Source organism: Oncorhynchus tshawytscha, linkage group LG02 (assembly GCF_018296145.1).
Source record: "Oncorhynchus tshawytscha isolate Ot180627B linkage group LG02, Otsh_v2.0, whole genome shotgun sequence".
NCBI classification, from domain to species: domain Eukaryota; kingdom Metazoa; phylum Chordata; class Actinopteri; order Salmoniformes; family Salmonidae; genus Oncorhynchus; species Oncorhynchus tshawytscha.
The window spans coordinates 10,325,924-10,338,296 of NC_056430.1; the positions used below are offsets into that span (position 1 = coordinate 10,325,924).

The 12,373-nt window shown below is 43.0% G+C and overlaps 1 protein-coding gene across 1 annotated transcript; it reads left to right on the plus strand.

The window, feature by feature from the left end:
• The first annotated feature begins 400 nt into the window (after nt 1-400).
• On the plus strand, nt 401-3,226 carry LOC112262705 (inhibin beta B chain-like). The gene is made up of 2 exons (XM_024438415.2): nt 401-1,106; nt 1,705-3,226. The coding sequence occupies exons 1-2, from the start codon at nt 743-745 to the stop codon at nt 2,502-2,504; spliced, it is 1,164 nt and encodes a 387-aa protein (XP_024294183.1). The 5' UTR covers nt 401-742; the 3' UTR covers nt 2,505-3,226.
• Nucleotides 3,227-12,373: the final 9,147 nt, after the last annotated feature.

Sequence of the window (12,373 nt, forward strand, 5' to 3'; positions counted from 1 at the left end):
TTGAGTAAAGAGTGATAACTAACTGGGGTAAAGTTCATAGTTTGCTGTACTTTGGTCTGGTCACTTCAATGTGAGGCGTCGCGCTGACTAATACCCGGGCGTCATGCCATCAAATAAAGATGTGTCAAAGTGGGCAAACGCCACGGGTCTACGTGGCATGGCACGCCACAGGTATTCTGACTATTATGATTTATTATTCTGTAATATAGCGGTGTGATAGGCTATATTATCGATCCCAGCTATCTCTTATTTTAACCTTAAAAGCACTGTGCATAATGTGTCATATTTCATCACTGTGCGCTACGGTTCTCTCTCGTTCTTGCACGTCTTTCTCTGCTTACGTGGTGTGTGTATGTATGTGCGCGCGCGCGTGTGTGTGTGAGTGTGTGCGTGCGTGTGTGTGTTTTCTAAGAAAAAGAAAGAGAGCGAGACAGTGTAGTGGCTGTAATGTATTTGATGTTCTCATTGGTGCCCCCCTCTAACGTGTCACAATTTCTGGTAGATTAACCCAGATATGGGGAGCATCATCAGGTGTTGAAGTACCACTCCCGCTCTCTTCACCCTTGTCTTCGAGGCATCCACCTGCAGGAACAAGCACCTGATGACTGAAAAAACAACTTCAGGAACTTGTGTAAACCAACTCAGGAACAACACGTATTTCAACATGTTTTCTTCCATTTGATCGATTATTTTACCAACGTCTTGTGCCTTTCAAATACATAGAGTTCGAGACTCCACCAACATGCTGTTCTCTTCATCTTCAACATTGCCAATGTATTTATTGATGACGTCTCTGCTGGTGATGGGCCTGGAGGCTGCGGCCACTGCAGGGACCACTCCGGGCTGCGCGTCCTGCGGCATGCCGCTAATGGAGAAGGATGCGGAGCAGAGGCTCCTGGTTGAAATCGCCAAGCAGCAGATCTTGAACAAGCTGCACCTGAAAGAGAGACCAAATATCACATCGACTGTGTCCCGCGCTGCACTTCTCACCGCGCTCCGCAAACTGCACGCGGGACGTGTCAGACCGGACGGAACCATTGAACTTGAAAACAAGATCAAGGAAACCAAAGATCTGGGATATGAAATAGTGAGCTTCGCAGAAATGGGTAAGTGTACTTACATTATAATATAATATATATTTAGCTAGTGGAACCTTATGTTCACTTTATTGGGCTTTATGGGACTTGATTGTTTATGAACTCAAATGTGCTGGTATCTAATGCGCTTTTGGAACAATGTAAATAAGCCATGTACATTGAAATACAAAGTTGACACACTTATTTACATTGAAACCCTGACTGAAGATATCTATTTTACCTCAAGGTACCTCGTGCGTTTGCGCGCATCGTTCTATTTGATCTCAATCCTTTATTTACGCAGAAGTTTGTAACGCTCATGTCCAAACTCAGGTGCATATTACACACCTCTTTTCTCTTGCGCATTTCAATAGAAACTATTAATGATTCGATTTTGATGGTTTGAAATAACTTTGAAATAACTCATACAACTAAACAACATAAATATCTGTTTATATGTTTAGTGAAATGAATCTAATGTAGTTCTTGACTTGCATAATGTCGAATGTAGTGCTCTAGATGTATTGGCATCACTTATAGAATGGACCTGAAAGACTGTTTATAGTTGAAAGATGACAAATCGATCCTCACACTTTCTCTCTGTTTGTCTTTTCTCTCTGTGATCTAGATGAGATGAACACTACTACTGGCGCCCAGCCAGGCCTCACCTTCCAGTTCCAGCAGGAGAGAGACCACAGCATCCAGGTGCTTCAATCTGCCCTGTGGCTGTATGTCCACTCCTCCGACACCCCTAACCGGGGTCCCCGCCCCACCGCCACAGCCCACATCTATCTGTCTAGCCCTGGGGAGAGCAGATCCAACCACACCCTCCTCTTGGAGAAGATCTTGGATGTGCAGAAGAGCAACTGGCATACCTTCCCCATCACCCACACCTTACAGGCCTTCCTGGACGGGGCCAAGCGGCAGCTACAGCTTGAGGTCACCTGCAAGGAGGCCGGGTTTGAGCCGGGCCAAGGCCAGAACCTGTGTGAGTTGGGTAAGACCATGGACATGGCTCATCAGCCATTTGTGGTGGCCCAGGTGCGGCTCCGTGACAACTTCAAACACATCCTCCAGAGGAGGTCCCTGCGTTGCGGGGACAACGTCAGCGTTTGCTGCAAGAAGGACTTCTACGTCAAGTTCAAGGATATCCAGTGGCAGGACTGGATCATAGCTCCAGAAGGGTACCACATGAATCACTGCATGGGTCAGTGTCCCCAGGCCCTGGCCGGGTCTCCGGGCATCGCGTCTTCTTTCCACGCCACAGTGTTCAGTCAGCTTAAAGCCAACGGCATCAATTCAGCGGTTTCTTCTTGCTGCGTGCCCATCCAGCGCAGGCCTCTGTCTATGGTCTACTTCAACTCACAGCACAGCATTGTCAAGACCGACGTCCCTGATATGATCGTGGAGTCCTGCGGCTGCACGTAAACACACAAAAGAGAAAGACCAGACATTCAGCTTATGATGCTTTTAGTCTGAGAAGACTAGATTGAATTTGTTACACACACACACACACACACACACACACACACACACACACACACACACACACACACACACACACACACACACACACACACACACACACACACACAGAATAATTTAAGGTATTCATTCTTTCTCTATCAATTTGATAGAGGGATTTTGCACAGAAAGTGAGAATGAGACTTCAATGTCTTGTAACTGGCAGACCTGGTTCAAATACTATATAGGGTATTTCAATTACTTTCAAAGACATTTAGAAGTAAGTATTTCAGTATATATATAAAATAAAATCTTGATTTTTTTTTCAAGACATGTAGTTGAATATTGTAATATATTTGGAAATACACTTGGAAAGTATTTGGAAATACTTACATACACTTACTCAAATACACTCCCAAGCATTTTGAAAATAGTATTTGAAATAAATATTTGGAAATACTTTCAAATAGTACGTAGGCTAAATATGGGAAATTATTTGAAAATACTTCCAAATAAAACTCATTCTGTATTCGAAACGTTCTTGAAATCCACAGAGCTACATGCTGCACTCTTAGAAAAGGGGGTCCAAAAAGGTTCTTCATCTGTCCCGATAGGAGAACCCTTTTTGGTTCCACATAGAGCCCTTTTTAGGTTCCAGGTAGAACCATCTGTGGAAACGGTTCCACATAGAACCAAAAAGTGTTCTCCAAAGGGTTCTCCTATGGGGACAGCCAAAGAACCATTTTAGGTTCTAGATGGCACCTTTTTTTTCTAAGAGTGTACAGACTCATGGAATCATACTCATACGATTCTGATTATGTATGAATGTATGCAACACAAAATAGGAGACCACCCTGACAGGAGACATGTCTGATATGGAGAGGTTAAAAATGGTTTTGATCAGTTAATCAGTTAGGCAACAACTTGGCTTTGATGACATGAACTCAAGGTTATTACTCAGTTGTGTGAGCAAACATTTAGCTATTGCCACAGTGTCAGGCAACCAGAAAGTCCATCATAAACACAGGTCAATGAGCATGTGCTCCAAAGCACGATGAAGTCTGCGTTTTCCAAAGTCAAATGTTTCTCAGGGCTGATGCAAATTATATGCAATTCCATTCAAGCAAAGAAAATATGTCTATATGTTTGTTTTCTTTTTAGAATGTTTACACTATCTGGGTATAGTGTCTGTGTATGATACATTTGAAGCTGAAGCATCTTTGCTCCTTTCTTAATGGTTTGCATCTTCTGTATGGTTGGCAGTAGCAGTGTATACTGTAACTGGAGACTTCCCTACCCTACCCTGGCACTATGCAGGCACTATACTGCTCTAGGCCGCAAAAAGCCCCCTTATTACATTGCAGTATGATATGCTAGCATGGCCTTCAGGTTCCTACAGCAAGCACTTCCTGGTTACCTGGCTCCTGGAATATTAGAACAATACAACATTCTATAATTCTTCTGGAAGCACTTCCTGTGCTAGAGCTTTGTGTATGTCACACTGGGGTGCATAGAATGTACCATGATGATAAATAATACCATTGATTTTGATGCCAAAAAGTGAACTGTTTTTTCAACAGAAAGCCTCACGTAACATTCATGATCGGCCATGATTTCTGCATGAGCACTTTATCGGATTACTGTATATTTATGAGATTCTGCAACAGGTTGTCCTCCTAATGCCATTTTCTACTTTTGTCACTCATTCACTGCATGTGAAACAATGATAAAGGCAAAGTGATAGTTATTTTCTTTAGCCCTTGCTGTGTGAATGAATGTGTGGTCTGTGATATAACAGCAAAATGATGAACAAATGGGGATTTATTTCTGTATACTGTAACTGGGTATAGACACCAGCATTTTGATTGAATATCAATTCCAGTAGATTCTATTGTCTGTTTTAAATTGCATTATATTTTTTATTAATTTATAATAAGAATACGTTATTAGGAATGTGTTTATTGTACTGTATGCTATAATTCCATTTGAAAATATATTTTAAACTACACAAATAAATATGTTTGACTTGACACTGATGACGTTTTTGATTCATTGAGGCTGTTGCCTGTTCTACCAGAAATACAAGCGTTTTCCTAACTCTCATCTCAATAGCAAAGTTTTTACAGTACACCTGTGCATCAATCTAAAGTGACACAATAAATCAAAAAATCCCCATCAACATCCGACAATTTAAACAATGACGTTTGTTGTTACATGGACTGTGTCCATCAGTTTGTCAGACCATGAGAGATCCCGTGAATGGGAATGTCTGTAGTGTCCTAACTGTTTGAGCTTCAAACTAAGATGACTGCATTATGGAAAGGGGAGACTCTCAGGTACACGATGGTAACCCATACAAACAAATGGAAGTAGTTTTGTGCCAACAAAAATAAAGGGGTTAAATATGTGTCCAAAAAACCCAAATATTTCCTGAGCTTTGTTAGAGCGATCTATACAGACAGAGACAGATCTAGGAGTCCATCCTCATGGTTTCATGCTGTTTTTTTATTTCACATAGTTTCACCAGGTAGACAAGTTGAGAACAAGTTCTCATTTACAATTGCGACCTGGCCAAGATAAAGCATAGCAGATCGACATCCGTCCGTCCGTCACTTCAAAACCTTACTCTTTATGATTTATTTTTGGATGGTTTTTTTTGACATTTGTTAATGTGTTATTCAGTGTGTTTTTATGGGCTCTAGTATTTTTTTTTAAACCTACAGGTGTCCTACAATTCAAACTCAACTAGCTAAATCATCCATGGTATGTGTCACGGTCTTCCTCCTCTTCATCTGAAGAGGAGAGGCGAGAAGGATCAGACGACCAATATGCGGCGTGGTATGTGTTCATAGTGAATTTTAATAAAGAGAACACTGAACACTATACAAAAGAGTAACAAAAAAACCAATAAACCAAATACGACCGTGAAGCTACAAATGACACCTGTGCTGACACAAGCCACTAACATAGACAATCACCCACAAACAAACAGTGCAACCCAGGCTACCTAAGTATGATTCTCAATCAGAGACAACTAATGACACCTGCCTCTGAGAACCATACTAGGCCGAAACATAGAAATCCCAAATCATAGAAAATCAAACAGACTGCCCACCCAAATCACGCCCTGACCATACAAAATAAATACAAAACAAAATAAATAAAGGTCAGAACGTGACAGTACCCCCCCAAACGTGCGGACTCCGGCCGCAAAACCTTAACCTATAGGGGAGGGTCTGGGTGGGCGTCTGTCCGCGGTGGCTGCTCTGGCGTGGGACGCGGACCCCACTTCACCATTGTCTTAGTCCGCCTTATTGTCCGCCTCCGTGGCTTTCTCACCATGGCCACCCTTCTCAATGACCCCACTGGACAGAGGGGCAGCTCGGGACAGAGGTGGGGCAGCTGCTCGGGACAGAGGTGGGGCAGCTGCTCTGGCGCCTCTGGGCTGAGGGGCTCTGGCGTCTCAGACTCCGGCAGCAGCGCCGGACAGGCGGGAGGCTCCGGCAGCAGCGCCGGACAGGCGGGAGGCTCCGGCAGCAGCGCCGGACAGACAGGACCACCTGCAGGGAGGAGACAGAGAGACAGCCTGGTGCGTGGGGCTGCCACAGGAACCACCAGGCTGGGGAGACCTTCAGGAGGCTTGGTGTTAGGAGGCACCTGAAGGACCGGGCTGTGGGGGAGCACTGGAGCTCTGGTGCGCAACCTTGGCACCACTTCCCCAGGCTGGACAACTACTCTAGCCCGCACCCTCCAGAGTGCAGGCACAGGTTGAACCGGGCTTTGGGTAAGTACGGGAGATCTAGTGCTTACTACACCTACCTCTCCCTTAGGCTCCACTCCCACATTTGCCCGGCACGAGCGGAGCGCAGGCAGAGGACGCACTGCACCCTCCCAGCGCCCCGGAGACACAGCACGCAGAGCCGGCGTAGGATACCCTGGACCAAAACTGCGTACCGGCGACCAGACCCGCTGAGCAGGCACCATACGCCCTGGCTCAATGCCCACACTCGCATGGAACTTTCGGGGGGCTGCCCTATAGCGCACCGGGCTATGGGCACGTACTGGCGACACCGTGCGCTTAATCGCATAATACGGTGCCTGACCAGTAATGCGCTGCTTATAATAAGCACGAGGAGTGAGCTCAGGTCTGCTACCTGGCTTAGTACCACACCTCGTCTGCCCCCCCCCCAAAAAATTTGGGGGGCTGCCTCTTGTACCTGTCGCACTGCCGTGCTGCCTCCTCATATCGCCGCCGCTCAGCTTTCGCTGCCTCCAGCTCTGCTTTGGGGCGGCGATATTCCCCAGCCTGTGCCCAGGGTCCCTCTCCGTTCAGTATCTCCTCCCATGTCCAGGAGTCCTGTGATGCTGGCCGCTGTTGCTGCTGCTGCTGCTGCTGCCGTCGCTGTCTTTTACCACGCCGCTTGGTCCTTGGTTGGTGGGTGATTCTGTCACGGTCGTCCTCCTCTTCATCTGAAGAGGAGAGGCGAGAAGGATCGGAGGACCAATATGCGGCGTGGTATGTGTTCATAGTGAATTTTAATAAAGAGAACACTGAACACTATACAAAAGAGTAACAAAAAAACCAATAAACCAAATACGACCGTGAAGCTACAAATGACACCTGTGCTGACACAAGCCACTAACATAGACAATCACCCACAAACAAACAGTGCAACCCAGGCTACCTAAGTATGATTCTCAATCAGAGACAACTAATGACACCTGCCTCTGAGAACCATACTAGGCCGAAACATAGAAATCCCAAATCATAGAAAATCAAACAGACTGCCCACCCAACTCACGCCCTGACCATACTAAATAAATAAAAAACAAAAGAAATAAAGGTCAGAACGTGACAGTATGACCATCTTACAGTTTTCTCAGTCACTTTGGTGCATTTCTTAGATCAAAAGTGCAATTCTTGATACTATTTGTACAAATTCCAAATCATCTAGTCACTTGTGCACATCATTAAAGCCATTTCTTATTCCTTTGAACAAATTACAATTGATAATGTACAAGTGTCAGCTTTTTTCCACATTATCAATTGCTCATGTCATGTTGATCAAAATATAGTAGATGGTTCTCTGTTGAATAGTCTTACCCCTCAAAACATCTAAGCATTAGTTCCTTGCATAAGCCATTACATGCAAAATTGTTGAACTATTTGTCATAAACTGTCAAGCATAGTTTTACACATTTCTATTAGACCTTTTGTACAAACACGTGAATTGATGAATCGTGCAGGTGAAATTGACCCTCACTCATGAAGGAATGTAAAGTGTTAGTTCAACCAACAATCAACCAGTTGTCTAAATTGCTCAAATGTGCATCTCATGAAGAATCAATTGGCAAGCATATATAGACAGACCACAACACAGAGCTGCAATTTTCCAATAATGGATGGACCAGGAAACGAACAGGGTCAACAGCCAAGAGGAGGAAGAAGAGGAGCAAGGATGCAGAGGAAGAGGCAGAAGAGGACATAGGCGCATATCTGATGACATAAGGGCCACTATTGTAGACCATGTTGTCAATCATGGCCTTACAATGGCTGAGGCGGGTCGAAGGGTGCAGCCGAATATTGGGAGATCAACCGTGTCCTCAATAGTTAAAACGTTTTGAAGAGAGAACAGGTATGTCCACCAATGTACAGTGCACTGTTACTGTATATAAGCAGTATACTGTATACTTCCTACAATGCTTCATATTACAGTAGTCCACTTGTATTTCACAGCATACAGAAATATACTCTATACAGATACATACTGCACCTTACATGCACCCACCTGTAGGTTTTACAGTAAAATGTGTGTTCGCATAGTTTTTGTCTATGTGAAAGTGTGCGATGCATCACTGCATTTTTCCCCACATAGGACTGCAAGATTACCTCAAACCGGTGGCAGAGGACACCTTTTCACACCTCAACAGGAGGAGGCTATTTGCACCATGGTCCTAGCAAACAATGCCATGAGACTCTGGGAAATACAAAAGGACCATTATAGAAGACAACGATGTCTTTGAAAACATCCATACGGTTCGCATCTCAACCATCGACAGAGTGCTGCATAGAAACCAGATGAGTATGAAACAGCTGTACTGTGTACCATTCCAAAGGAATGAGGACAGAGTTAAGGAGCTACGGTACCAGTATGTACAGGTAAAACATATATCTATGTAACTACTTTACAGCATCATGTTATAGTGATACATAGTACAGTAAGCATAAACTGCACACATTTCTATTGCTGTGGAAGGATCATGCAATATATGTACATTTTATGTCACTCTTCCTTACCAAAACAAATTCAACTGTGTGTTCTGGGATATGATGTAATAATGGAGTTGGAATCAAGTGAACCCTCTCACAACTTTGTATACGTGGATGAGGCTGGCTTCAACCTGACCAAATGCAGAAGGTGGGGTCGGAATATCATCGGTCACAGAGCTACTGTGGATTTGACAGGCCAACGGGGAGGAAATATCACCATGTGTGCTGCTATTTCGGAGCATGGTGCCCTAAGCCATATCCCCCTTATAGGGCCATACAACACCCAGCATCTACTCAACTTTTTAGAGACTCTCTACAGGGCTCCTTGATGATGAGAGGGGTCTGTTTAGAGAAGATTTTTCCAAAGTATGTGGTCATTTGTGATAATGTGAGTTTCCATCGATCAAACATCATAAGGCAATGGTTTGTGACCCACCCGAGGATGCTCATAGAATTCCTCCCACCTTATTCACCATTCCTTAACCCAATTGAGGAGTTATTTTCAGCATGGAGGTGGAAGGAGTACGATCGTCAGCCACACACACAGATGACCCTGCTGGCTGCAATGGATGCAGAATGTGAGGACATCACAGTAGACGCCTGCAGAGGGTGGAAAAGGCATTCCAAAAGATTCTTTCCATATTGCATTGGAAGAGAAAATATCCGGTGTGATGTGGATGAGAATATGTGGGCCGACAGACAGGAACGTCTGGATGTGTAGAGACAGCACAACAGTGCTGCGGGTAAAGTTGTGCCTTAGGGGTGGTTTCCTGTGTTTCTTTCTAATTTAGTTTTTTTTCCTTTGTGCCCCTTGGGTTGTCCAGTCTCGTTCAATCAATAACCCACATGCAGTAATATGTAAATAGTACTGTTGAAATTGATATATGCCATAGAAGTGCAGCCTTGCGCATTTTCAATACAGTAACTGTCATCCAAACTGTAGCCTAAGTTTACATCAGGTAATACTGTCAAAGTACACAGTTACATTGACAACAGGCCTAAATATTTTGACGACCTTGTTCGTGAACAATGACTCAATGACTTATCATTCTGATGACACTGACATGATCATTGGCATGAATATTTACTTTTGAGAGATGTACTAAGGATTTTTAGTGACTGACTAGCTTTAGAAACATATCTATTGTATATTGCAGTTTGTACAAATTGTTCTGAGAAATGCACTTATTATTTTGCACATGTTAGGGATGATGTGAAAAATGCATCAAAGCGACTGAGAAAAACTGTAAAACAATTCCATATGTACCACCTCACCCCCAACGGCTTAGAATTTTAGAGGTTTAACCCCGACTCGTCTCTGGCAAAGCTTACAAAGAAAAACACAAGTCTGAAACTTCATTGTATACAATAATGACTTGAAACATGTTCATCAAAATAGTTAATTCCAAACCATCCTCTTTGAAAACACAGTAATACAATTAAACTTTTCACACTTAACTGCAAAGTATTTGGGAAAAGTAATGAGTGAAATTATATCTCACAAAAACTCAAATCAATACCGTCTGAAAGGCAAAGAGTGTGTTTGCCTGGACAAATACTGGAAGTGATTTTTTTGGATTGTCTGTGTTTGTCAGGTAAACATAGTCAAATATTTCCGGCACCTTGCAGCCTCTGTAAGCATGTCATGCATCTGCCGCTAGTGATGTGCGGGTTGACTCATAACCAACAGGGCGTTTTTTGGGGTCGTCCAATATTGGGTGGGTGGTGAGGGCCGGCTGAATTAAGAGAGAACAATACCTTAAAAAATCCAATACATTGAGTTTTTTCTTCGATTTTTTTTTAGGCTGTCTGGCATTAGCGCCTAAGCTTAAGCTTTAGGGCCTAACTGTACACACGCCCCACGTTCCCGTGAAAGTTGTGCCCCTGCTCCTTTTTAACCAGCTCTGTCTGTCTGTCTGCCTGCCTGCCTGCCTGCCTGTCTGTCTGTCTGTCTGTCTGTCTGTCTGTCTGTCTGTCTGTCTGTCTGTCTGTCTGTCTGTCTGTCTGTCTGTCTGTCTGTCTGTCTGTCTGTCTGTCTGTCTGTCTCACCCAAATGTATAGCCCCGTTGGAAAATATAAATGGACTGTGCAGTATTTATTCATTTTTTATATGTGAATCTCGTTTTTATTTGACGTACCCCCGACATACCCCTGTTTGGGAATACCTGAACTAGGGGGCTAAACAAAAACTTTAAGTTTGGATCTGTGTGTGAAAGAGCCTCGTGAAGAATTGATTAGTTCTTTCAGAAACTATTCACACCCCTTGACTTTTTCCACATTTCGTTGTGTTACAGCCTGAATTTAAAATGAATGAAATTGAGATTTATTGTCTCTGGCCTACACACAATACCCCATAATGTCAAAGGGGAATTACATTTTTTGAAGTTTTATGAATGAATAAGAAATGAAAAGCTAAAAATGTCTTGAGTCAATAAGTATTCATCCCCTTTCTTATGGCAACTTGTTAGGGCTAGGGACCTATTTTTAAATTTCCGCTTGACTGACGTGCTCAAAGTAAACTGTCTGTTACTCAGGCCCAAAAGCCATTGGATAGAAAACTTTTGACGTTTGTAGAAATTTTAAAATAATGTATGAGACTATACCACAATAGATATGGTTGGAGAAAATCAAAAGAAAAAACCAACAAGAAATTATTATTTTTTGAGAGCCCATGCTCTTACAATGGAAAGTATAGGGGCATATCCAAATCCAGCTCCCAGATTGCAATTCCTATGGCTTCCACTAGATGTCAACAGTCTTTGTTCAAGGTTTCAGGCTTGTTTCTTCTAAAACAAGGAAGAATAATAATGAATTTTAGGATACAGACTTGGAGATTTGTGTATGTGAAGAGGACGCACACCTGCTAATATTGCTTTCCTATTGAACATACTTCTTTCTGTATGAAATATTATAGTTTAATTACATTTTAGGGTATCTGAGGATTAAATAGAAACATATTTTGACTTGTTTTAACAAAGTTTAGCAGCGGATTTTTGGATTCCTTTCTCTGCATGTTGAAAAAGTGGATTACTCAAATTGATGATGCCAACTAAACAGCCTTTTTTGGATATAAAGACAGATTTTATCTAGAAAAACGACACTACATGTTGTAGCTGGTACCCTTTGGATTGCAAATCAGAGGACGATTTTCAAAAAGTAAGTGAATATTTAATCGCTATTCGTGAATTTATAAAACCGGTGCTGGTGGGAAAACATTTTGATGTGGGGCGCCGTCCTCAAACAATCGCATGGCATGCTTTTGCTGCAAAGACTATTGTAAATCGGACAGAGAAGTTAGATTAACAAGAATTTAAGCGTTTAACCAATATAAGACACTTGTATATTCCTAAATGTTTAATATCCATAATTTTTATGATTGTTTATTTGAATTGGCGCCCTCCAGTTTCACCGGATGTTGTCCCGCCAGCGGGATGCCTAGCCCTAAGAAGATGTATGGCAAGCCTATATACATTCAGGGGTAAAAATTTGCTTAACAATCACATAATAATTTGCATGGCCTCACTCTGTGTGCAATAAATGACCTCAGCGTTACTCTGGACCC

Coding starts and splice junctions, on each gene's coding strand:
- LOC112262705 (XM_024438415.2), top strand. CDS start 743: ATGCTGTTCTCTTCATCTTCAACATTGCCAATGTATTTATTGATGACG. Junction 1,107..1,704: donor AGTGAGCTTCGCAGAAATGG/GTAAGTGTACTT, acceptor TCTGTGATCTAG/ATGAGATGAACACTACTACT.